At 36.6% G+C, this 27,146-nt stretch overlaps 2 protein-coding genes across 6 annotated transcripts; one reads left to right on the forward strand and one right to left on the reverse strand.

The window, feature by feature from the left end:
• Positions 1–62: 62 nt before the first annotated feature.
• Positions 63–10,049, forward strand: LOC124216774 (uncharacterized). Of its 4 annotated transcripts, none has more exons than XM_046621706.2 (5): positions 63–270; positions 3,019–3,153; positions 4,970–5,173; positions 6,786–7,036; positions 8,530–10,049. In XM_046621706.2, exons 1-5 carry the CDS (start codon positions 186–188, stop codon positions 8,800–8,802), a joined length of 948 nt encoding a protein of 315 aa, XP_046477662.1. In that variant the 5' UTR covers positions 63–185; the 3' UTR covers positions 8,803–10,049. The 4 variants fall into 4 exon arrangements, with proteins under 4 accessions (XP_046477662.1, XP_046477663.1, XP_046477660.1 ...); XM_046621704.2 differs by lacking the exon at positions 63–270 and adding an exon at positions 671–1,110; XM_046621705.2 differs by lacking the exon at positions 63–270 and adding an exon at positions 1,463–1,947.
• Positions 9,566–17,129, reverse strand: LOC124216778 (cardioactive peptide). 2 transcript variants are annotated; one of them, XM_046621716.2, is made up of 5 exons: positions 16,956–17,129; positions 10,674–10,751; positions 10,493–10,565; positions 10,043–10,305; positions 9,566–9,923 (listed from the first exon to the last, which is right to left on the reverse strand). In XM_046621716.2, exons 1-4 carry the CDS (start codon positions 16,974–16,976, stop codon positions 10,046–10,048), a joined length of 432 nt encoding a protein of 143 aa, XP_046477672.1. In that variant the 5' UTR covers positions 16,977–17,129; the 3' UTR covers positions 9,566–9,923; positions 10,043–10,045. The 2 variants fall into 2 exon arrangements, with proteins under 2 accessions (XP_046477672.1, XP_046477671.1); XM_046621715.2 differs by having other exon boundaries at positions 9,566–10,305.
• Between the last annotated feature and the right edge of the window lie 10,017 nt (positions 17,130–27,146).

The following is a 27,146-nucleotide window of genomic DNA, read 5'->3' on the forward strand; positions in this document are numbered from 1 at the left end:
CAGTGACTGGGCAGCGAGTCAGTGACTGACTTGAACTGACTGACGGCAACCAGCTGTGCGAAGCATTGGCACAGGCACAGGGTGACCCGAACGTGAAACGTCAAGGATCAATCGTACTAACCGTCCGAAAAACCTTGCACAACGCACTGATCGTTGCCGTAGACAGGCGCGAGGAATAAAGACGGATGGACACATGTGTAATAAATAGATCAGTGGACAATATCCGTGCCTTGGGCCTGACGAAATCGGGGAATTCCGATCTGACTACCAGTAACTACCAGTCTATTGTAAGCTTATTCGAGATAATGTCATCGTCGCCTCGGGCGATATTTGAAAGAAGCTCGATAGCTAGATTGGTGCATTGATTTATAGAACTAAACGTGGTAATTATGAGTACATCTTTTGCCCATGACAATATCCTGACACATCACGATTTGAATTTACATCTGTGTTCGTTGCATAATGGTGTTACGGTAAGCGTCTCATCGTCAATACGCAGGTGCAGTTGCTGTAGAAATATACAGAGAGCGCCAGTATAGCACGTGCCTATTTTAGCTTTAAAACTTCTGCGGCGTTGACTCTGAGCATAGTTTTTTAAAAGCGGTATTGAGAAAAAAAGGTAATTAGTAGACCGGTAACAGATGGGTGCCTTCAGTCAACGTAACGGATGCGGTACTGTTTCCGATCAATTAAACGTGGTATTTTGAATAAGGAAAAGACACGATATGAGTTGGCAATTCTACGCCAAATCAGAAGGATTCTCAAGTTCTTTGAACTCATGTTTTTTGAATCAGTTCAAACCGTTACACATCGGATACGGCGTACAGGATTTGATTGAAAATATATGAAGACGTTCAGCCCTGGGACAATATTTTCTCCGGCTCAGTAATACTGCTACTATGACTATGCCTTTACCCATGGGCTGGATTCTTATTTTGGAACGCTGAACGTAGCCACAAACAAAAGAGAAGCGGAAATATTTAAATGAAAAATCGATGTTATTGTTGGAAAAGAAATTGCAGCGGATCTGCAGTAACGAGCGCGACCGCGTTGTTAATTTTTCTTCAAATAAAGCAGTTTTTTACTTCCAGATCAGTTTGTTGTGTAAAGGTTGGTTATTAACCTTATTCTTTTCTCGAGCAGTATATTTTTATGAATCGGAATAAAAAGGTATATGTCACGTAACACTGTGTACGCTAATGCTATGCGTTATGAATCCATGATGGAGAAAGTGAATCGAGTAATTAATTAGATTTAGGGAATAGAGATACCCTGCCAATTAATTAGGTTTAGTTCATCTTGAACGTTTAATTATTATGATCGTTCCACTTATTCTATATGTTATACGACGCCAGACGATTCATGGTATTTCCGAGTCTGTCGCGCAATTAGATATGAAATCGAAGGGTAGAATTAATTACTTACAAGAATTATCATCACAAATTAAAGAATTGACTATCCAGAAAATCTATAAGACCGTACGTAGTCATCTTATTTCCAGCCTGTGAAAAATTATGAACCCCACTCCTTCTCACTGAGCACAATACAGAATTATGTTATTCTATAAAATGTAGCAGCAGAGTCCCGACGCCGATATATGTATATAAATCCAAATAACCCGTCGCCGTGCCGTCTAGTGTTACATTGGTAAATTACTAAAAAACTTTAAAACAGTTAAGAAACGAACTCTAATTTAGTACAAGAATTCGAATAAAATTTGATCAACCAATCTCTTCAAGTGCCCGAAATAGTCCCACCGAAAATACAGTCAATCTCCCGTTAAGCGTGGCTACCCGAGGCTTAACACTCTCCGAAAAGTTTAACAACGTGCTGTACTAAAAATGCGGGCTCCGCGGTGTTTTATAATATTACTTGTTTCTCTCTGTAATATTGATGATAATTGCTTCTGTTTCGGAGAGAATATCACAGTTCAGTCACCAGATCATTGTGAGTAGAGTATTTTTTAATCACGATTAGTTGTGTTTCAATTTTCACAACTCGCAATGAAAATGAATTTTTTTGTTGCTCTGATTTCACGAAAAGAATCCGGAAAAAACATCATCTTCATTTTGCTAAGCTGCGTAGTATTTTTTCCCTCAACTTTTGATATTAAAAAAAAAAAATCCAATTTTTCGTTTAAATATTGCTTTTTTGAGTGATATATGAAAATATCGATAAAATAAATAACTGGAGCAAATTTTGAAAAACTACGCTTACTCTAGATTCATTGACATGAAATCTTAGTAACCACTGTTAACCAGTGAAATTGTTAAATCGTAAACTGACGTTTCGCTTTATGAAAACAAGTATCGTTTCACGTACCCCGGTGGTACCTTAAAGGATTCAATTTTGCCCTGTTCTTCGTTCGTCAGTGCAAGATATCCATTGTTAATATATTTACACACTGAAAAAAATTTCATTTGTTGTAGTAACTAGAAAAATGGAGTAAAACAGGTATCGTTAAAAAAACTGTTTGAATATTGTTGGAATTACGAAAAACGAAGTACGCGTAACCATTTTGCGCTAACGTCGATCCTTTTTTGCTAATTACAACGCAAAATCAGTTTCTGAGGTTTACTCTACTTTTTTAGTTAAACAAGGACTTAACGTCAATTTATTGTTGCACAAGCATTAAATTTTCGCAACAATTACAAGAATATATAGTAACAGTGATCATAATGAGAGATAATAGTACCTAAGAGATACTAGACTTTCTGGTAACAGCTACAAAACCAATTTTCATATCGTATCTAGAACTATATTTTTCGATTGCGGTAAAAAGTGAAAATAGTTAAGGACTGAGCGGTAACCGGAACTAAAAATTTCTCTCCGTGCAAACTTTTTATATCCGTTAAAAAACAACGTAAACACATCGCAAAAGAAATAAAGCTAGTCCACAGGGAGATTCGTATAAGCGGATTTTAGCCGTGGTTTATGACTTGTAGCCTGTGACTAATTGTGTAGTTCAAGAATGTAACGATTACTTATCTTATATTTTATGATTACTCGTGCACTCAGCTGGATCACAAGCGGTCAATGGCAGCGGAAATGTTTCGGAAACGCAACATGCTACCTGCCAAATCACTACTGAAGAGTTAGTTGCCAGTGCGCAGGCAACGGTCACCAGAGTTCTTACAGGCGCGTGTATAGCAGGTTTGTAAGAATTATATGTGACCATTTCAGATGCCCGATTCGCTGAGAAATTCGGACATTTTCGTACTTTGCGACATGAAATTGGACCGAACGAACCATGATTTGACTTTTACAGAAGTTATGGCTTATTCAAGTTTCTTGGATAGTGAAAGTAGAATCCCCCAGCAAAAGTCGATAATTTCCAAATTAAGAGCCGAATCAGACTCTGTACAGGTTCGACAATTTCCTACTTTTTTCTGAATCCGTCAAATTCAACTGAGAAATGTTATAACAACGGAAGAAACGTAGAAATGTATTGTTTAACTTCACTGTGAAAAAGTTCAAATTCACTATCTCTGCAGCCAAATCTCTCAGTGCATTTGAAATCGTACAAAGAGAAAAAAAATTGTCAAGTTGGCAATGAATTAATACCTATTTAATATTTTATAATATTTTAATTTAAGTTAAAATGAATAAATACCAGAATATATACCGTGAATTAATTCCTAAACACGTTGTATTTAACTGACCTTACAATACCGTAAGATAAGATACCGTATTGAACAATCAATCGTCGCAGCTTAATCGGTCTACACAATAGCCTTTATGGAGAGGGCGCATGAATGGGAAAGGAAGCTGATTATTTATTTGTAACTTCTTGTTGAAGGTGACCCTCAAATACTATTTTAAACTGGGTTTAAAGATAATGAAATTATACCGTCATAACCAAGAACATCTCGCGGATATTCGCGCTATATTGAATGCTCATCTACCTGTAACAGGGCCTGATTTTGACAGCTCCAAACGCATCTCCGTATTGTGGCGAGAATAGGTTATAAATGGACAGCAGACTCACTGGCTTTGTTCTGACTTCATTGTAGTCAACGTCTTACAGTCAATCATTAATTACATAATAGCAAAAAGTTTAACTGATTTTATAGTGCGTGGAAAAGAAAATGTTTTGGTAATGTCTGAGGAAAGGCTTGGCACTATAGTTAATATGCCTGTGACGTCTTTCGGAATTTCATTGAGAGAGCGATTTATAACGAGAATACACACGCCGATGCATTTTATCCCACTTATGAAAACCTATATTTGTGTTTAGTTTTCCGATATGACAATGTATCGGAATAGGGAAAATCTCTAATGCACACGAAGTGACCAACGAGGCGGAGACGTTGACGTTGGACAGCAATTAAAATGCAGTTTCCAACCGTGTTGTTGTTACGATTTTCTAGAAAATTTTGCCTTTCTTTAAAATATACACATACCTCGGTCCTTCCGTGTCAACTCAACCGGATCCTGATATTTCTCCCCGAAATTTTCTGTGGGCGTAGGTACCTCAAAAAAGTGTATACTGATTCTTCCTACATTTTTTTGAAAAATCCTCTACTAGCAATAACTTTGAAAAGTCGTGAAAACACGCCAGTTGTAAAATCTGAAAAATGCTGCATTTCATTCCGAATATTGTGGCACGAGAGTCGTGATGTTGAACGATCTTCTTCAAGTGTCGAGACACTTACGATACCTTTTATTCGACCAAAACGTGGAAAAATGTTTATTTTGAAAGAATAGACGAGAGTAGGGATTATTCTAAGTTAAAAATAGCCAAGTTCAATAAGTTTTATACCACCTTTAAATTATTCATAGTAATTTCTCATCAAGATTTTATCTAAATTTGGCAGATCCAAATGCTGTCAATGAGAGCTTTCGCAAAAATTGATAAGTAGTAGACTGTGAGAAAAATCGAAATCCTGGATCCTAAAAAAATTGATCAATAATCCTTAGCGCTGACGGGACTGTGGGTGGTATATAATATTATTTATCTGATTTACAGAAGCGGTAGACCAGCGACTACAAAGCCTGGAAAATTTGTTCCAAATTGGAATCGATGAGATAAATCAGAAGCTGAATATCCTGCTTAGATCTTCGTCATCCAGGCTGCAGTCCCTTGGTGATGCAGGTCGCTTGGATGTCGATCCCAGACAAGCAGAGGTCGATAGGATGAACAACACCATTAGTGAAATTTCCACAGCGCAAGGTATTCAATGAATGCATAGGTCATGTTATTTGGGCTGATTTCCTGATCACCTAAAACTTACCTCACACCTAGAGTATTCAATTTATTCATATTTCATCATTACGCAATGAATGATTTATTTTCTACCTTCATCACCCACGGGTTCTGTATTTCACCGGTTATCAATCTGCTCTTGCCGCACCATGATTGTTATTATATAACATACCTTTGAAATGGTACGTTTGATTTCAAGGGGTTATTACAATTTGTTACGCCAATTCCAACGTTCAAACGCCTTCATATCCTTGCAAAAATTTAATGATTCCTGAATCATGCGAAATCGTGCGTCGGTAGATTTCTAAGCTGTGATGTTCCTTTCTCAGATTTGGTTTACCATGTTTTTCTACATATATCCAAATTTTTCACTTTTAGTATCATTATTTTTATTTGTCTTTTCAATAACCGTCCTCCGAGTGCGAATAAAATTATATAGAGAATGCAACATTTAAGATTTTCCGCCAATTTTCCCCAGAAATTACTTTAAAGATTACTAAAATTACGTACTTAATTCTGTCAAAGAATACAACCTGTTTTATTTTATTAAAATTATTTAATTGAAAATGAAAGGATTCGTCGAAGTTCCGGTCAGGAAGAAGAAGAAATTTAATAGTTGAAAAACGTGAATATACAAAATCTACGTTTCGGCCGGGCCCTGCCGACCATCCTCAGGAAATAAAATAAAAAAATGACAACCGGTACATGCTTAGATGTTGTTAGTGGTACAGCATTTCGGACGGAAGTCAATCAAATTATTTAAAACAATTCTTTAACGAATACGTAGACAAAGAAAAAATAATGGTCCCAAGTTTTTGGGAACTACTCTGATGGTCCCGTAATTTCAACCCGAAGCCTAGACAGCAAAACATCCCCTAAAATATCCGCTCAAAGTATACGACAACCATACTAGTTCGATCAGACTGTTTAACAGTCGTTGAAATCCTGCAGATTTCAAAATTTCAGACTAAATAATTCTAGTGCAATGGCAGAGAAATGAGCGAATCTCGCACGGTTAGAAATCCTCGCTGCACTGAGAGAAATTTTTAGTTTCGGTTACCGCTCAGTCCTTAATTATTTTCATTTTTTACCACAATCGAGAAATATAGTTCTAGGTACAAAATAAAAATTAGTTTTGTATCCGTTACCAGAAAGTCGAGTATCCGTTACTATTCTTTTTCATCACGATCACTGTTGCTATATTTTCTTGCAACTGTTACGAAAATTTAACGCTTGTGGAACAATAAATTGACGCTAAAGCCTTATTTAACTAAAAAAGTCGAGTAACCCGCAAAAACTGATTTTGAGTTGCAATTACCAAAAAAATATCGACGATAGCGCAAAATGTTTACGCGTGCCTCGTTTTTCGTAATTCCAACAATATTCAAACAGTTTTTTAACGATACCCGTTTCACTGAATTTTTCCTAGTTACTGTGACAAATGAAATTTTTCTCAGTGTGCGCGCTGTCTGCGGTAGAATAAAAGGGTGAAACAAGCGCGAGTAAAGAGGAAAAAAAAAAGTAGCGAGTCAGGTAAAAAAAAAAAAAAATGTTCTTTTTTCCGCACAATCTACCGCAGCTACGATCCGGGCGTTCACCCACTTCCTGCGGGTCGAGCACTTCGACGATAAGATGTCGCAGTGGGGTTCTCGAGGGTACCTCCGCAGCCCCAACGTTCAAGTCGGTCCCAGGGGATACGCGATGTACCTGAAAGTAATCCCGAGGGACGTCCAGGGGGACAAGGTATTCGTGAGCGTTGGTGCAGGACTTACTCGAGGCGAGTACGACGCGAGCCTCACCTGGCCATTTGCTCTCAAGTATCGCGTCGAGGTGAGTCGCACAGCTACTCGACACCCATTATTTTACCGCTAAATTTTCTCGGAAAGCGCGTGAAAGCTCGCAATTAGGAACGAAAACAACGGATGAGTTGGACGAGGGCGTTTTGTTTTATTTCATCGTCCGGCTAGGTCCAAAAAAGCATACGAGGCGGTGATCGTATTTTAGCGCTTCATTTTTTTTTAGTTCAATTTTGAACATCTGATTTTATACCGATATAGGAAAGCTCGCGAATAACCTGCGACTATGCGGTTGAAGACGCTAGCTTCGTCCTCGTTTTAAGTTTCGAAATTGGAAACATCCAGGTCTGTTTAGTGTACGAGTTATCACGCTTTCAACAGAATGGTAACAGAATTATCCACGAGACTGCAGTTTTTGCATCGTTGTTACATTGTTTCTGATGAGAAACGACGAAGTCAGGAATTTTTTCATTCAACACACTCGTAGTTATCGTCGACAGTGATAATTTTAATGAATTTTAGCACGTATTTAATTTCTAGCTAATTACGAAGTCTAGTTTAGACATGAATCGTTATAATTCCTGAGAATATTACGTATCAGAGTAACAAGTATTATACATCTGCAAATTTGATGAAAAATTGCAACTTGCAATTAATTACGGTTCCAAAGTTAATCGTGTAAAAAATGATGCCGGCTTTTTTTCGTTTTATCTTTGCTTTGAGGAAAATGACTGCTATTAATTAATCACGGGCTATTGTTCAAATGTTAAAGCTTGAACTATAAATAAATACTTGTAGGTCATTTACGAACCTTCCCGTATTAATAGCAGCTATTCGGAGTCAATTTAAAAATTTACAAGCATAAGATGTTCTGAAAATATGGCATTTCTTTCTTGCCGGTGATTTTTATACTCCCTCAAGATAACTGACGAAGATATAACATCTCTTCTCAAAGAATCCGACGGAAAAAGAGAACTGTAGTCGAGCACTACTTATTCCTTCAAAGAAAATTGAATGGGCAAGCTTTCAAGATTTTAATTCATTCTCTTTTGTAGACTTATTTCATAACCAGATAACGAAAAGAGGGACTGTTGGATCGAGTGAAGAAAAGAAAGGGGTTCACGCCGAATAGCTGACCCGGCGTTTAGATCTATAATCTGTTATCTAAGCTGTTATTATTCACGTAACGAATCTCCGTGTTGTATGAGAAGAAGTTATCAAGTGACGTTACAAGCCGTTTCCAATCATCCGAAATCAAGTATTTCCTCACTACTTAGTAAATAAATCTGGTAGCGTTGCCTTCGTTTGAAAAAATTCGAGGAAAATCTGTGCAATTGTGTATACACCAAGTAATATACCATAAACGTGTTGTCCAATATTCCATCAAAACCGGCAAAATTCAATATTTATTTCGTGAAACATTATCGATATTTAAAATTTCACCTCAGTCGAAAAAGTTTCAAGTCTCAACGACGTGTCTCCTGAGATGAGATCGAATTTTGCTGCTTATTTTTCTCTCGTTTTTAGATCCTTGATCACTCAGAGGAAGGATATCGCCACGATTTGAGCGGAGCGACATTCGATCCTCTGGACTACAGACATTACGCAGGCTTATGGAAGAGACCGATTACCACCCTGGGGAACGATGATAACATAGCTCTAGTCAATATAAAGATCCCCGCGAATATTATTCTAGACAGTGTAAACCGGAGGTCCGATTATTTTTCCAGCTCAGACAACGGTAACCGGAAATACCTTTGGCAGGGTAGCTTGTTAATTAAGCTCACAGTCTTTTTGTAACTAATTTGCAGTCGTTTCGTGATTCGTTAACTCCATATTGCGACGAGTATTAATTTTTCCACGTGTATGCTGTGTAAAAATTCAGAAGCTGTCAAATTAGACCTTATCTAAAATAAGGTTATTCTTTCCCGAAGATTCGCTCACGCAGATAAAGATTTTATGCCCTCGTTACACCAATGTTACACGAATAACGAATTAATCGCCGTTCAATTAATGCATACCCGTAACTTACCTTGCTGATTTGTCCATTCGTAAATCCTGATACTGACACACGTTTTCCACAAAGGAGACCTTGACATTTTTTATTACTAGATGTACGATAATGTACGTCAAACATTCCTGGCCACACGTCATTGATAAAAGAACTTTTTTCGATCGTAAGAAATAAGATTATTTCACGTGTAATATACTCATCCAATCTGAAATTATGCAAATATATATCATTTTTTTTTTCCTTATAAAGCAATAATGAAAGATCCTGAGTTTTTGTTTTAATGTAGAAATCACAGAAAATAGGATTCTGTAACCTATATTTTAAAGCCGTTAACTAATGAAACGGAATATTCTGTAATGAAAGTTGAAGCAATTCCGTGAATTTTTAGTTTTACTCAATGAAATTAACTTTTGGACGGATTTGAACTATATTCGTGGGTGAATTATTTTCGGTTCATGAATTTTACACACCATACGCGAACCGCGCGGATGGGAAGGTGCAAGAGGATATAATATATTTTCTGTGAATCGATCAACGCACTTGCGCATGTTACAGGAAATCATGATATTTTATTAGACATTACATTTAAATATCGGCATATATAGGTTATCGCAGTGTTATTATAGAGGTGTAGTAATCGTACAGGTAATTCGTGTAGCATAATAATCTGAGTTTCGTTTTCGAAATTAACAAAATTGGTGTTCCTATTGTTTAATCGTCATTTATGTTGAATAGAGTGGACAAATGCCAGATTAATTTTCAACAACGTACAGTTTATCTATCCAGATACTTAGACAGAGCGATAACCACAGATGAATTTGCCTCTAGAATATACAGAATAAAATAATCTGATTTAACATCGTTGACGGGATCCAGCATCAAATAATAAGACAATTGATTTTCCAGCCTGCATAAACAAAACAAGTTAAAGTGAGATAGCTCCGATATCAATTAAGTATTCGTTAATCTAGTCATTATAGTTGGCACATATGTATCATGACATGTATTAATATATTTTAAACTAACAAATTAACTCTCGTATTGATCACGTAGTTGGTTTTTTTGCGCGGGAATATCAAATTCTTGAACGGGAATTTCTTGAAGCCTGTTAAAGTCTCCGGCGGCTTGATCCTGGCGGTCAATTATTTGGTTATTCATTTCCTGGGATGAGGCGGCATGCAGCAGAGCGCGGTACAACGGAAGCGGAAGTCGAACGAGTTTCATACCTTCCCCACCTAGGGGATTCAAGTTTTGGATGGCACTGGGAGAGCTTCGCTTTCGGCCACAACCTTTAAAAAAAAATTAATTCAAATACGGAATGGTAAGGGATTCGGAAATTCCAGATATGTTACGAAACTCCAACTTTCATTGGAAGAAAATTGAAATTTTTGAAAAATGCTAATTTCCAGCGTACCAAGAAACACGATATAATGTTGAAGACTCGTTTACAGATTACATTCGATTGGTGAAACTTACCGGTAAAAGCATTGCAGAACGGTCTCTTTGCCTTAGCGTCCACCACGAATGGATCCAAAATCTGCGAGTCTATCTGTATTCGCGGAACGGTAAAAGGTGGTCGTGAGTTTCAATATTTTATTCATTCACGCGCAGTTTATGCAAACTTGTTTTCGCTTCTCCTATTCTACATCTTACGTACCCTGTCCTGTGGCACGGCTGAATTTACGACGGCAATGAAAACAATAATCACAATGGCACAAGAGACGAATCCTGAGACCTGTAATTAAAAAAGTAGTAATAACACCATGCCGACAATGTTCAATATTGCATGGAGCATAAAGAAAGCAGAAACAACTGCCTGGGTTCAAAACTGCACGATAACGTTTCTCATCGATGTTAATTATAACTGGACCAAATTATGTCCGTACTCAACAACAGTTACGCATCATATCTGTGTTCTGTTACGTCATGTGGAATAAACAACGCGTGTTAATTGGTAACTACGATTAGCCGTTAAAGCGAATAATTAGGCTTAATCTCGAATTGCGTAACGAATATAATTGATAATTATACATAGTTACGGAACAACATATGCCGTACAATTACGAGTGAATGTAATATTATAATCTGATGTTGATTCTATACGTTTATCCGTATGTCAGTTGGAGTTGCTTAACGAAAATTATCGTATTGTTGCAATAAATTGTTGAGAAAATTTTTGAACCTTTATTCGAGATCGATTTTGCGGGCGATATAACGAACGGAAGAGTTTAAGGCAATAATTAAATCTGCGCGAAGGTCGAAAGGAAACTTTGATCTCGTTGTTGTAATATTCAGGGGTGTAATCGGTGTTTACTTGACACTCGATTAGATGGATTTCATCAGGGTACGTTCGCCTGCGTATTTTATATCGATAGAAAATTGTAATTGCCTTTTATAAAAGGTTGTCAATACCGTGTTTTATAATATTCTGTGGCAGCTTGTTCGACAGACGACACCTTGTTAAAATGTCAGATACAAAAGATTACCGTTTTCGTCCTCGATATTACAATTATATATGTATATTATTAATACCAGTAACGTTAATAATACAATATCGTGTATTAAAATCTATAATGCGCAAAAGTGGCAGAGATCATTTTAGCAAGGTAAATAGCAGAATCGCTGGAACGTGGACGGCATTGTACGATGGGGCAAAGTAAAATTTTTCGATACATTTATTATGTGTTCAATGAATAATGTAAAACCGTATTTGCCAGCCGATTTGTTATTCAATTTCACCATTCGATTGGAAATAAAGAATGATACCGGATCAACATGGCCATATCTTCGAGCTATAATTTCGTAAAATATTCATAAAAATTTTCATACAAAGATGAACGACTTTGTGTACATTGTTTCACATATGCGAGGTTTTTTTCGTCCCATTTCATTGATGCACGAAACAAAAGATGAAATACTTGGTTGGTCGCTTCGAGGCATGCATATTTTTTAATGTGTCATCGCCGTCCTATAATATCTTTACCTATATATTCTTGGGCGTACGTAGATATTGATTCATAAATAAGTTCGATAGAATAATAAGGCTTGTGTAAATACAGCTTCGACGAATGGAATATGGTTATGGATTACTGAAATGGTTATTTCGTTTGGTGTATCGTGAAATTGAGCTTAGATTTTGCTTTTCAAACTCAAAAGAAGATCGATTGTTTGACTCAAAGTTGACTCAACGTGCAAGGTAACGTGGGGGAATCCAATTCTTCAACGTGGAATTTGATAAACCATGTTATTTGTACAATAATGTTTACAATAACATGATTGAGAAAGAAATTCAACAAATTTGACCAAGTGGTATTTTGGAAAAAAAAACCTTTTTCCCAGTACCTACCATACTTTCACACACATGAATGAAAACTCAAAAAAAAAAGCGACAGAAACATCACAATGACTTGTCACCCGACGATAGCATTACAGTGACTCCGTGGGTGTGCATAGAAATTGTTGTCCAACAAAGTATAATGACAATATTTATAGAAATTTCTAGAATAAATCATGTCCAAAATATATATGTGCAGGATTTTCGTTATTCCTTTGAAAGGAAGAACTGTTAGGGTTAGAAATGGAGATAAGACATTAGAAAATGAGTGATCTTTATTGCGGTCATTATCGAACGGTGTTACTCCCACAGGCTAAAAATCCACAAATAAGCGAGTAAAAAAATATCGACGAATTCTGCTGCAAGGTTTCAGATTTTTTTTTAATTTGAATACCACAGGGTTTTTGGCACTTTGGGGTCGATTATTTTTTTCTGAGATCCAAATTTTTCATCGATCGACTTACGACTATGCCTAAGAAATTGGCCAGTGTTCAGATTATCCAACCAATACATCGTACAGAAAATAAAATTAACCATACAGTGGCAAAAATTCCACGTTATTCAAATGAGAAGATTCGAAGGTTTTGCGGTAGAATTTATGTTCGAGGCAGGAGCCCGAGATTTTTGATGTACTTTTTAAAATTTATATCCGACAATGAGTGGAAGCAATAAAATTTGACGATGACCGTATTGGGGGCCACCCTAAATATACATACACGTATCGATACCAACGAAACGGTTTTTGGAAATGAACAGATTCAGGCTTTTCGTCAACCTCAGAAAACAAAGTGAAAAATTTACACGCCAACGCGTGCCGGGTTATACAATATGTATACTTTAACAGTACCGTGTACCACGAAGCGTGAAAACCCGGTGAAAGTGTCAAGTCTCGTTTATAATGCAATCCGAAAATCTGCCCTGCGATATTGCTACGAAATCCGATCAAGTCTGCTGAACCGATCTGTCAGGCAGTCGAGATAGGCCCGCATGGATCTACGACATCATCCTATACGTTCCAAGCTTCAAAGAATTGGGCGAAATACATTCAAACGCGACACCACATGTGTTATGCATTTCCGTGTGAGAGGAGCTCCGTTGCGAAGTCATGTCGTACGGAATAAATCTAAAAGATTTTTTCACATCAATTTTTAAATCACTTGGGCCGGATTCACCAGTTAATCCACACTGGAAACAGATTAAAACACAAGGAAGTTTGTGGAAACGTTCCATAGATATATGGCAGTGTTAATTTACTCACACCTTTACTCTAGTCGATGATGGTTCGATGCTCTCACTAATCCAGGAACGTACGTTCAAGTTTAAGTACGAATTTATGATAAGGGCAAATTTATCGTGTAACCATAAACTGTGTGAAAAAAATTTAAGGAGTCAAATTCAACGAAAGCCGGTTTGTACGATAATATTCATTAATGCCTTAAGATTCCGGCTAACTTGTTTTCGCTCCGAAACAAAATGCAAATTCGAGTCAACACGAATTGTGTGACAATGACTCGCAATTTCTCACGTCGGCCGCATCGCCAGTCATTGTCACAAAATTCGTGTAAAATCGAACTCGCATTTTCTCCCTAACCGCAAACAAGTTAGCCGGAAGGTTAAGGCATCAATGAATATTACTGTACGTGCAAGTCAATTTTGACAAATGGGTAAAATACAGATTCAGTCGTGTTGTACAAGTGCTACCTGAGAGACGTAACTTTTCTGATTGGAAAAAATTAAAACCAGTGAAACAATGACAATTTCAACATCTCCGATAATCACTGAACCTTTTGATTGTCTATACAGAGTAATTAGCGAATTTACCGGTTAACTCGGTTACCCTATATTTGGTCAGAGCTTATCGGTAAACTGATTCTAATCATTAGTATTTCTTTGCATTTCTAAATCAAGCTTGAATTGTTGCCATAGAGAAAATTTTCGTCGACAAAACTTTGTCAAAGATCTTTCCATGGGAAGACAGTCTGTTTATTTCACCGAGAGAAATTTCTATTCGTGGTATTATACGCTACTCGACTGTTTTTATTTCTTACCATAAATGAAAAATATAGTTCTAGGTACAATATGAAAATTAGTTTTTTCTTACTATTTTTTCTATTATGTTCATTAGTAGCATGGTTTCTTGCAACAATTATGATAATTTGTCTTTGGCGCAAAAAGTGTAGTATCAACAACTAAAATCAGACTAAACGATAACTAGTATGAAATTTTCTTGTAATTCCAACAATGTTCAAATCGTTATTGTAATTGTATACATTTTACTATAATTTTCTGGTATCAATAACAAATGAAATTTTTCTCTGCTCGACTGATCGTCACTACTAACTACAAGTTGACTGTGCGATACGCGAGTCTTATTGGCATGATACGAGTGGCGACTCTACTTTTACCCCTGACTTCGTGAAACATGGTTGGTATTTCAACAACACGTTTATGATTTTCCTCCAGTAATGGCGCGTAATAAAATCCTCAAATACCTTGTAAAACCTAATTAGATATACGTATTACACATGCAGAAACATGTATGCACCATTAATTATCCCTTGTATAACAAATTCGCTCTACCATCAATTAGCCAAGCCGTTGCCCGAGTAAATAACGAAACTGTTGGACAACAGCAACAAGTTAGAACGCCGTCGAGGCTTCGAGGTTTGTCATAAAATAAAGACGGAAAAAAATAAAGGTGAATTACGTTCAGGAAAAAATATGACGATTGATCTATCTACGTAATTAGATTCGCCATTCCAGAGCTGTACCAGAACTTTCACCTCTTGTTCAAGATTTTGCACGTGTAAAATCTACTCATACTCGGCGTGATGTCAATTCTCATAACTGATAGACGTCGCCGCACACCGACGTGGAAAATATGCAAAATGCATTGCAACTGCGGTACGTTGCTAACGGCATACTAAACTACCTGCCCTCTTCTATAACATGGATTATTATTCGATTCTGCCTCACGTTATCGTTTTCTTACTGTAAACACATATGTGTAATTATTCGGGTGGTTGGATATGAATTTAAATATTTCACCTGTGCTCCGCTAACGAAAATATTTAGACGATCAGGACTGACTGAAGAGTCTAGCTATGTTTATAAGAACGTACGGGAATAATGGAAACACTACGGATTTTTCCACATATACACATGACTGAAATATTTCGTACAGTTTAGTAAATGTCCGAGATCTCGGTCAAATATTTAACTGACAGTAAAGAGTGTTCTAATTGCCTGAGTATAGCTCAGTAATAATCTGCTCGATTGGACAACATATTTATCCATTTAACAATAAGTGGAACTCTGGATAAATACATCGTGAAAATTATTTATTTAATATAATTGAATGAACGTTGTTTTGTAAGTAAATAAGGAGTAGTTTAAATAGCTTGGATAGATGGATTGGGGAAATGGAATTACCTGGTCTTGAATTTAGTGTATAAATATTTACATTTGGGTTCTTTCAATTACGATATATCTTCTTATAAATGCAAAGAGTCATTGGTGAAATATTTTTAACGAGAGAGTTATTAGATTATTGGCCGATAACGAACGGCTTACTGTATTGTAATTGTAGAATAAACAGACGAAACGCATTGCCAATGGACTGCGTAGGATATTCAAAGATACTCAGAATTAGCAAGGTACGATTTCCACACAAAACAAGTATGAGTAGGTTTATAATTCTTTGGGCGTATCGATTTATAGTAATTTCATTGGCTCAACGTAAACTTTTAAGCGAAACCCAGTAACTTTGGTCCAAGATGTTTGTCTATTCCTGCAAGGAGTTTGACTGGCCAAAAATCGATGCTGCATATTAATTTTATTACGAGATGGTCAAAACTGACGACGAGTGTTTATCAAGCCATTAAATTTGTAAGTTAAAAAATACAAGAACAGAAATTACTGGAATTAAAAATAAAAGCTTAGACATGGGTGCTTCGTTTCAAATAGTTTAAAAATCTCTCACCATCTAGCAAATTCATTGGATTTCACTCGACTTTGTCTCATTTTATTCAAAAGCCTAATTTTGAAAAATTCATCACATTTTTTTCGTAACGCTATCATTGTTAGGTATTTCATATCATAACATTGTATCGACATTGACTATGATCAACAAATGAGAATGTCAGGAATTGCAAATTAAAATCCTGGAAACGTCGCAAAAAATTGGGAAGAGTGGCGAATAGTTGGTGAGGAACGTGAGGAACAGCACAAAAATCACAAGAAATTGAGCAAAATTTAGGTTTTGAATTTATTTCTCTGACTCTGGATTTGGATTTTGAAAAAAAAAGAAGATATTAGGCGTTCTCTGTGCGGATGTTATACGGAAAGCCCAGAATCTTACTACAAATTTTTAGTTAAATTTTTTATGTACTTTTGGAATGGTTGTTCTCACTTTTGAATTTCCAAAAACAAGTAGCTGAACGGTTCTTAGTTCTATAGAGAATTGCGGAGCTTGCGATTTGAATTGCATCTGCCATCAATTAAATCATCCAACGATTTGACTTAAAATTTTTTCGTCCAGGTTGACAAAAATCTACACGACAGAGTCGAACAGTAATTTCATATTGTTTCGATAAAAAATCTTACCTTCATGGCGCCGTTGGTCATGAGAACAGGTAACCTTTCCGCGGTGGATTCCTTCGAAATCCTTCGTAGCTTTCGGAGTACTTTCGATTTACTCGTTACTCGAATAAATTGAAACGTTCGAATCGTGTAACAGGGCACTTCTTTCGATCGTGGTCAGAACTGTAGGTATCGGCGCGCGGTCCTCTATGCGAGTCAAACAGCGCGGTCGTTGCTTATACGTCATGTTCCGATCCTTCCACCAACCCTCCGAAGCTTAAGACATGCGCAAAGGCCTGACACGCGCTGATAAACAGTTGAACGGGGTGAGTAGGCAGCATAATAATTAGAAAACAATTAATCCAATGTTGATAAAAAGGAAAATGATCCCCAACCCCCGATATAATTCTGCTGCAAACTTTGGGTATCGTAGACATCGTACTACGGACTACAGAGATTAACCCTCCGTGTGGTAATCGCTTATTCGAAACGACAAGTGAACAGCTTCTTCGGCTTTCAATTTTATACTCAGATTTTTCTCAGTCGCTGTCTCGATGAGTAGGTATCTATTTCAACCTACGAAATATGATTTCTCTTATAATTAGACTTTTTTAAAGGAATGAATCTTAGAACAGAATCATCACATGTACTTAACTGGAATCGGAAATCGGGAGACTCGAGCTGATTCGATTTTTGGATACCTAATCAATCTTTCATATTCAACTTTTGAATACTGTTTAATTCATATCTGTTGAATTTCGGACTTGAAATTATCCTTTATATGCGATTTAATAGAATGATTTATCAATTACTTTGATGAACGGTAAATTGATCAACGAAAAGCAGCGGAGAAAAACTGGGAATGCCGAAGTATGCATTTCCGAATATTTTTTATTTGCTTTTTACGTTGTTGTTTTCACTGTTTATTATCCAAATACCACAAGCCAATGTTTGTTTATAGTTCTATAGATAAATGTCGGAATTTGTGATTTCGATTGCATTTTTTGTTGACGAATCACAATGTAAGAATTAGTTATTTATCGATATTATCGATTTAGTTATTTCTTTCACGGGCGATTCCATTGGATTAAACATAGTCCTTCATTATTGAAAAAATAAAACATGCAATCGTGTCAAAAATGTATCTGAATACACTTCTTTGACAGCGTAGAAGAGAAATTTATTACGGTTACCTCGAAAAATGATACATGAAATTTACGAGAGTTCGATTTAGCATGATGCGCTACAATGACAAGAGAGAAAAATATGGTAAAAATTGTCCTCAACATTTCATTCGGGGAGATAAGATAAGCCGTCAAAAATGTAATCGTGACCATCAAAATGATAAAAACTGCCATTTTTTGGGTTACTCAAACCCATCAATGAAAGTTGGGACTCTACACAACCATGCATGCATCATATTTTTCACTCGGTGTAAATGACAAATTATTATAGCCCGCCAGGCCGTGACAATGACAAGTGAAATTTCACTGACTTCGAGATTCCGCTAGGTCAGAAAAACGCTTTCGACATAACCAGAGCTTCAATAGTTACGAACGGTGATAGTTTCGAAAAGAATTAAGTTCAGTGATAAAAATCGCAACTGCGTAACAAGTCTCAGGGCTTGCAACTCAAACAGTCCTCATCTAGAGCCTATATTTAATCTATACGATTTCTTTTTTCTAGAAAACCTCCCGACTATTTAAGTTTCGAAAATTTTTTTTTCTTTGGCGATGTTTTGCAAGAGACGGCTTTTTTTTCAGAACTTCCTTCAACGCATGAATTGTTGTTGAGCTTGCGCGTGCTGCGAAAGTGACTGAGTTGCGAATGATCGCGAATGCGCTTTTTGATACTTTTGAAGATTGGTTTTTCGCTATCGATTAAATACGAGTTTTATAACTGACCCTAATATCGGTTAAAGATGTAAACACAACGGAATTTTCACAACTAGCAACAAGGAAAGTGAGTTGAAACGGATGTGAACGGTTTTTCTTAGGCACTAGGACTTCTTACAGCGAGAAGTTGTTAAAGATGGTGTAGCAAGGTTTGTTTCACGGAAATAGATTTGAGCAAAGCAAAGCTTCGTACATTCCTTGAGTGTGCGACGTACAAATTCTGCAAACGTACGTGTCTGTATACAGTATTTAAAGCATGATCAAGAGTTAACCGGAAGTAGGTGTTATTACCCCGCGCGTAACAGACTGTATAAATCCTGAAAAAACTGCTGGAGCTTTTAGTAGCTGAGTAGTGTAACAAGGTTCACCCATCAGATCCTGCTGTGTCTAAAATGTGGGAGCTTTGCGTTACGCGAACTCAGTAAGCGTGAATCGCGAATCGAAAGCCTTAATTTGGAGAGGTGCCAGGGTATCATCGTCGACCTTTCATCTTTTGGAAAATTGATTGAACCACTTGACAATGAATTTAGAATTTTTTATCAGTTCGAAATAATTTAAAGGGTGTTTTTAAAGGTCCAAATTAAAGTGGGTACACACTTTAGGTGTACTGGAAAGAAAACTTAACATCGTCAGTCGACCGTCCATCAAACACAGGAATTCAAACCTGATTAATGGATCAGCAGTTACGTTGTAGTCAATGAATTTTCAAACAATGTATGGAATCAAACCCTTCGCTGAAAGCATCATTTATCAAGCAGTAGCCACATAGGCGGTCTCGGTATCCTAGTTTTCTTGTATAATTACCAAAACTCGTTAGTACTAAAATTAAATGACCCGCTACTACGTGTGATGGTAATTTTTATCTCAATACCTCGCATGCAAATTTTACAGCGATCTTCCATAACGTATTACTAGTCTTTAGAAATTTCGACATTTCATCATTGTACTGATATTACTCTAGAATTTATTGTATGAACTTTGTTTTCCAAAAAATTACAATTCCGTTAATTCCAAGCTTTTCTCTCATCCTCATTCTGAGAATAACAAATGGAGATGTTTTTTTTTCTCTCTCAAAATCCCTGAGTAATCAAATTTTTTCTTGCTCAAGTATTTCATTTCCAATAATGAAGAGTGGAATACTGTCGTAATTAAGGTGAATATTCGCCAGACTCATCTGTCACAGAAATATTTTTTTGAATATAAATATTAAGGTCGCGCTAAACGTATTTGTGGTGATTTCTTTTTTTTTTTAAATCGAGAGAAAGCGGTTTTAACACAGGTTTTTGTGCGTGGATAGTTAAACACGCGGGTATTATTCTGAACATTTAAAAATTTCTTGACACATGTAGTTTTTCTACAAACTATTCCATATTTCAAGATAATATACTGGCAGGTATTATTTTAGGGATAGGCAAATACCGTCCAATTACTCTATTCAATTCGAGATAATGTTCTACTTAGTATTTATGATAAGAATGGACTGTTTTTATTGTCGCAGTATTATTTTTCAAACCGATGAATTGGGATCTGTGTACTTGTAAAGCGGAACTAGATTACTTCACCGTTATTGCGGTAACATACATGTACATCCCTTCCCTTTTTAGACGTATAAACTCTCGATACAGCACTAAACTAAATTTACACAAATACCATTTACATTAATCCAGAGAAGGTTTATCTCATTCATTGGAAAGTCTCTCCTTTAAGTACAATAATTAATTATGCGATTCTAGAATAGCATCAATTAAATCTTTATTTCAACATATAAAATTTCATTTATTCAATAAATGGAATTTAATTGACTTTGATTAATAATTTTTAGGGCTGCTTTTGTCGCTGTACAGGCGATTCTTTAAACATACGCGAAGGATTATTTTTTCATCACATTGAGACGTCCGCGTTACTTGACGCAAGGTTTTTGAACCTTAGGTATTTTTGAGGGGATCATTTCCAGTATCACTTTTATTTCGATATTATTTATACTTTGTTAATTTTTTTTTGGAAATCTCTTTGTCCAATCACTTTTTATTCTATATTATAATAACATTTAGGAGTCATTCAACCAACCCATAACTAGCGCTAGAATTGCAGAGGTTCTCGATTAATGAACATGCTCAATAATACTCAGGCTCTAAGAATAAGAGCAGCGTAGATAACAGCTTTGCTGGCTATCCCGCTGAATTTGAATATGCAGGCGCAAATACTCGGCTTAAGTTACCCTGAGATATGCCGCAGTGACTTGTGTGAAATATTTGCACGGGCATTGAGTTCTAGATCGATTTGTTTCTTCACAGGGCGAGTGACTGAAAATTAAGTATTTACCTGCACAAGCTCGAAGAGAAACTGCCCCTAAATTAACGCAAACAATTTTTTCTAAAGAGCGATGCTGATTTAACTATTCTTAAAGGGAGTTTATATTACATTCTAGAAATTTGCATAAGAGATTTAAAAGGCGTTTAAAAAATCTCAAAGAATTAATTGCACCAGGGCGGCACAATATAATTACTCTTGCATAATCAATTTTCATTGTTCAAAGTTTGCGGTAAATGAGCATCAAGTTACATCGCGAATGTTATACTTTGACGCGAACAATGATTTCGACTAAGTGAGATCTTAGTTTTCAGAATCAAACGATAAAGATATCCTTTCGTATCTTGCAATTCCATGTAAATATGGTATATTGTAAGTAAACATCGTTACTCGTCAAAAGTGGAATTATAAATCAAACGATAATCGAACAATGAAGCGGGAAATATTCTTCGCATTAAAAAATTTATTATAAAATTGACATGTAAAGATTTTTTATCGCAGGCGCTGCTAAGGTAGTCCTTGACCCTTTTATATTTGGCGGAGATTGAGAAAGTTTCTAATTGATTTTTGTACAAAATTATAGCAGAAATCCGCCGCTGGTATTCCTACACAACCACCTCTCACAAGCTCTTTTCGTTTCTAAATATTGACCTTTCTTTACCCTTCGGTTGATCAAATATCATACCTTAACGCTCTCGAAACTTTTTCTCTTTGAGCATAATTACTTCGGATTTCCGCATTTATTGTGCGTACTTCTACCGTTTTCTTAAAGCAACCGAGAATTTCGGAGTGTCTGCTTGAGAGCTTTCCCGATTGTGATAAGAGAGAATTATTCGTAAACTCTAAAATTAAGCATTCTCCTTTTGATTGAATAATTTTTGTCAGTTGAAGTAGACTTTTCGGGTACAATATTACAGGGAAATGAAACGAATGATTCATACCAATTCTCACGATGGATCATGTGTAATGATCTACGGACGCGAGAAAATTTTTCAATCAAAGGTAAAGGAATGCGATGCTTTCTACGACGTCGCAATCGTAAATTCATAGAAACCATGCCGTTTCTTTATTTCTGCTTCAAGAAAATATGGTGCAGTATTCTTGTTCCGAATTGCATAAAGAATCGCGCTGTTAGGCCCTTTTACACGTTTACGATACGTGGACTTGGATATTTGAAGATATATACGTCGACGTCGAAATCGACCAACGTAATGAATTGATGCGCAAGAAAAACGCGTGTATTTCTGAAGACCATCAAGCCGATCTTTTATATATTCGTACATGACGATGAAAATTTATTTTGAAAAACGTAATAACGAGAGACCGTGTGTGTTTCGAACGGGACACATTTAATTTAGATATAGCTATAACTCAACTCACCGGCATTAAAAATATATTTAATAATTCATAGGAACGTTTTCGTAGTGCATATATCGCTTGGCTCTGAAGTAGACGCCATGTACAACAGATGAATAAAAGATCGGACTTTAGTATATCACTATAATTTTTCTCTCATATAAAATTATACTCGTATATAAAGCCCGGCATGCAAAATTACTCCTTTTATTTCATCCTTGCTGGCTTCCTGATTCAAACACAATAGTGTCTTGCTTACTTAAAAAACTGCACCTAAAACTGCTGTTTTTATATCCACGATAGTTTTACTCGTGTAATGATCTTGGGTTCGTTTATTCGGTTTTACATTGCCAACTGAGTTTTGCATTGAGATGACGAATGGTCAGGTTAACTATATGTATGATCGATGCTTACACGTCAATCTTTCTCTCGTTAGCTCTTCATTTACTCGGCTTATTTATTACCATAATTAGTTTTAGGAATTTCTGTACTCGTTTTACTTTCCATGTCATATTCGTCTAACATTTTCGTGGGCATAATAAATTATTATTAATTATTATTATTATTATTACGGGAATAACCGGGAACTCGGGGAGTAAGGTTGAGATTTTCGGAAAAACTGGTAACTTTTTCAAAAATCAATATAAGCATATGACTTAATTTGTGAATATTTTTTCAATTATTGATTATAATTTATATTGCATGAACAATGGTTTGAAAAATTTTCGTTGTAATATGAAGAATTCGGAAACAAAATCTTATATAATACTTTGGAGGGTTCTGTGCTTCGACAATCGTTGGATAAAGGGTGCTGAAAGTGCAGCCATTTATTGCACCATTGATGTCTAATCCAGTCTAGAGTTTTCTGCTTTCTAATCACGAATTTTTTCAAAACTAGTCCGTATGAGATGAAACTCAAAAAATTCATACCATGTTTGTGTCTTCAGAAAAACACATCTAAAGACATCTCGATCAAATCCGCGTAACACTGAGTGAGTGCAGTATCTTGTTATAACTTAATTGGGACAATTACAACAACGAAATGGTGTCTGAATTTTGTCAATAATATTCAATAATTGATAATCTTCGTAGCGAAATTAACAATGTTAATAATATACGTCAAACCCGCAATGGTTAGGATCGAAGATTAGACGAAGAGGGATCACATGCCACATATCCACGCGTACACTGTACAGTCATTCAGATAGAATTGGTTGGGTTTGAAACGTGCAGAAAAATATGTACGACACTGATAAGCAAGATAGAAAATCCTCGGGAATGCGTGCAAGCGCCGTGTGCTAAGGATTTATTTGACAAGGCCAGAGTAGCGTAAATATTTTTTCCCACCTACGCATGCATCCTGTCTTATTTATATGTCACGGTCTGCGCTTGCCTTGTATTCGTTTGTTTATTTCTTATTATTTTTTGACTCCAAAATGCGTATGCATATCTGTATCTATTCTAACTTTACTCATCCATCTACATATGATTATAATGATTTCTACAAATAAAAAATTTGTTTCCTACACCCCAAGGATAACATTATACGATATGCAAAAAAATTGACCCTCGTCATTTTAGGAAACCCCTCATATATTAAGTGAGTTGCATATTTCAATTTTATCATGCGTAACATGTGTATGAGTCGCTTGATAATGTATTACGTATAGTACATTCAATCTTGAAGTGAATTAAGAGTACTGATGCAGGTTGTGGTTCCCGGTATCCTTGGGTGTGCAATGATGTGACAATAAGATCTACATACAAATTGTGAACAAGAGCATTGGCGCGTTATCAGAGAAATAATTTTCACATTGAATGCATGGAAAATTTGCATCTCTTTAAATCCACGCTCTATAATATTATCTATATAGAGGAGTTTTCCGAAATGACGAGCCTCGGTTTCTTCCGAGTGCTGTGTGTTATGCTTGAATTGAAAACTAATTTTTGCTCTGTAGAAATCATTTGAGCGTCTCATCCAAACGTCTTTTTTAAGTTGAAGGGGTGCAGAATAGATAAACGATTAACGAATAACACATTTCACGTCGAGTTATCAGTTTTCGACTGAAATACAATAATTTCAATACGCATGTGTGAGTTTCAGGGTGTATAATATAGGTATAGCGGGACAATCTTTTGAAACTTAAAAAATCAACCGCGCATGCGCGAGTTTTATCGGCTGTTCATGCAGGCTGGCCATGCCGAGTTTCAGTTGTCATACTGTTCCTGGCAGCCGTGTAGCTGATACGAATTTTCGAGGTTAGAATCTCAAATAATTGAGGCAGTAACTCGGAAAGGTTTTGGGAAGCATTTGTTATTGGGTCGGAAAGTTGATTCTTCAAAGAACGGTCGGAATTTAATGCTTATGCTCTTTGAAAATTCAAACGTACGCATCCTGAGCTCGTTGGCTCCCTGTATCGCAGACAAGAATATCGCTGCGGGAAGATTTCGCCGACCAATGAGATTTCATTATTTGGCGCATGCACGCTTGATTTTCAAGTTTCAGGAGATTGTCCCGGTATGTATATCAGGGTAGATTCGTTCTTACCCCTTCAAATATTAGTGTTTGATAACAAAAGATCCTCCCAAAAGATGAGCTCTCTAGCACAAGTCTGATAGATCGTTATTTCAATTTTGATCGCAGTGCTAATACTTATCAGATAACAAAGACCTGGCACTGGACGAAGAATACCTTTAAAATCATGAAAGAGGAACTTTGCTGGCGTACGGTAAGTTTTTACAATTTTAATTTTCTAAATTCTTTTTGGCAAGAGAAAGTTCGAAAGCATTTTCGATCTTCGATAGTTTTTTTCAGAGATTCGACCCTTGCCGTAAGCTCATCATCCTCGCCTTCTAATTCTTTTGCGTCCGATTTCTTCGTCAGTATCGTCCTCACTTTCGACTCGGCTTCTTTTTTCTACTATTATAATTTTTAACGTGTCTGTCTGTGATACGGAACAACAATAGTCCCGTCTCATTTTCGGCAGCTTTTTGTTTATACGGAGTTTCGGTCAACTTGTGTTGTCTCTCATCGTCCGCTCAACTCCGAGTCGTTGAAAATTTGAACCCGCGTCCTGTCCTTCGGCAGCTCTTACGAAAACATGACGTTAACTTCGGTCGGTAAGGTAGTGTTATCGACTCAACATTACTCGGTCGCAGCTCTTTCTTACCCGCGCGTCCGCGTTCCACCTGCAGTTGGTGCTACGAGACGAAAGCTTCAAGACGCGTGAGACAAGCTGTCGCGAGGTTACACCTGCAGGTCTAAAAAACGCGCTCGAACTTCATACGACAGAAACTGTTAATTTGAACCATTGTAACGCGAAGGCGCGGAAATACAGCTTTTCGAGTTTACGTACCGTTCGTGGGCGCGATAACGAGTCATCAGTCAGATCATAACAATCGGCCGATACAGACGTGTTTCGACCCCTAACGCGTGTGTGCGAGTGAGGGAGATTGCGAGCATAAACAACTCTTGGATTCACCTGCAGTCAAAGGTAATAAACACAAATTCTTATTGCGTTCGATATCTAAAATAAAAGTGAGCTGCTCTCACTTCACGTCATACAGCTCGCGATCATTTCAACCCTTGAGATTATGATCGTCAAACTTCGTTCGAGTAGCCGTGTTTCGGTCGGGAATTTCTAGTTTTGTTCGGTGCTAGGTGAGAATAAAAAACACGATCTGGTGCTCAATATTCAAGGTTAGAAGATGAGTGACGCTCTGGTACATGAAATAGGCCGGTTTGTACCCCTGGATGCTGGCGAGCATTAGCATCTTCGTTAATTAGTACAAAGGGAGTTGCGTTGCGTCGTATGATTCGTTTGTTTCTGAAAAAAAAGACTGTCTCGAAAGAGCTGATTGGAATCTGGAAAGTTATTTTCATTTGTTTATAAGCTGAACGTTTCCTTCCTCGGAAAAAATACTCGATTTGTTGAAAATAAATCTGTTATTTATCCTGAATTCAAGCACCAAAAATAATTATGATCGTGATTTTTTCACACTCTGTCAGACGTTGCGTGCAGAAGATATAAAGGAACGTCATCTTTTCGGGGATCTTTTATTGTTGCTACAACAAGTTATAAGCCGTGACCGGGTAAGCTTGGTGTACTTTTCTTATTGAATTAGATTGCTCGGCGTTAGGGTGAATGCGAAAACAGCCTGTAAAATGCAATGGGAATTTTCCATGATATATATTTTGTGGAAGACGGTATGACGCGCGATTTTAGTTTCATATTTTTTCTTGTAAAAGTCTTGGGGGGAAAAAATGACGAGAATTCGTAGTATTTTCAATTTTTAATTAATAACGGGGCCCAAAACTCGGACATGATTTATTCAAAAACTTGAGATCTTTTTGCCGGTCATGACATTTACTGGTAAAAAATGTCCAGTTCGACTTCATTCCTGAATAATAGTCACGTACATTTTGAACGTATTATACCGTTACAAGATTTGAACGCTAAAGAAGGACAAATGAGCAAAACAGAGCTCATGCACAGAACAAGGAATGTGTACAATATCGAGGTCCGATTTAACAAACTGTTATTTTTAAGGATTTAACATTTGCTCGTATAAAACTTTTACATCCTAAAATTCCTGAGCAGTAAGCAACGTAGGAAGGAGGTAGTTAACAAGGTCTTTGTGCCTTGTGAGAAAA

This window comes from Neodiprion pinetum, chromosome 4, assembly GCF_021155775.2.
Source record: "Neodiprion pinetum isolate iyNeoPine1 chromosome 4, iyNeoPine1.2, whole genome shotgun sequence".
In the NCBI taxonomy this organism is placed as follows: Eukaryota; Metazoa; Arthropoda; class Insecta; order Hymenoptera; family Diprionidae; genus Neodiprion; species Neodiprion pinetum.

What these genes read in the sequence shown, in the direction of transcription:
- LOC124216774 (XM_046621704.2), top strand. Translation starts at nt 996, where the DNA reads ATGTTATTGTTGGAAAAGAAATTGCAGCGGATCTGCAGTAACGAGCGC. An exon ending in GATCAGTTTGTTGTGTAAAG is followed by an intron (nt 1,111 to 3,018) that starts GTTGGTTATTAA and finishes TCGTGCACTCAG; the next exon opens with CTGGATCACAAGCGGTCAAT. An exon ending in CTCTCAAGTATCGCGTCGAG is followed by an intron (nt 7,037 to 8,529) that starts GTGAGTCGCACA and finishes TCTCGTTTTTAG; the next exon opens with ATCCTTGATCACTCAGAGGA.
- LOC124216778 (XM_046621716.2), bottom strand. Translation starts at nt 16,976, where the DNA reads ATGACCAACGGCGCCATGAAG. An exon ending in CAGCCGTGCCACAGGACAGG is followed by an intron (nt 10,566 to 10,673) that starts GTACGTAAGATG and finishes CCGCGAATACAG; the next exon opens with ATAGACTCGCAGATTTTGGA. An exon ending in GTTCTGCAATGCTTTTACCG is followed by an intron (nt 10,306 to 10,492) that starts GTAAGTTTCACC and finishes TTTTTTTTAAAG; the next exon opens with GTTGTGGCCGAAAGCGAAGC.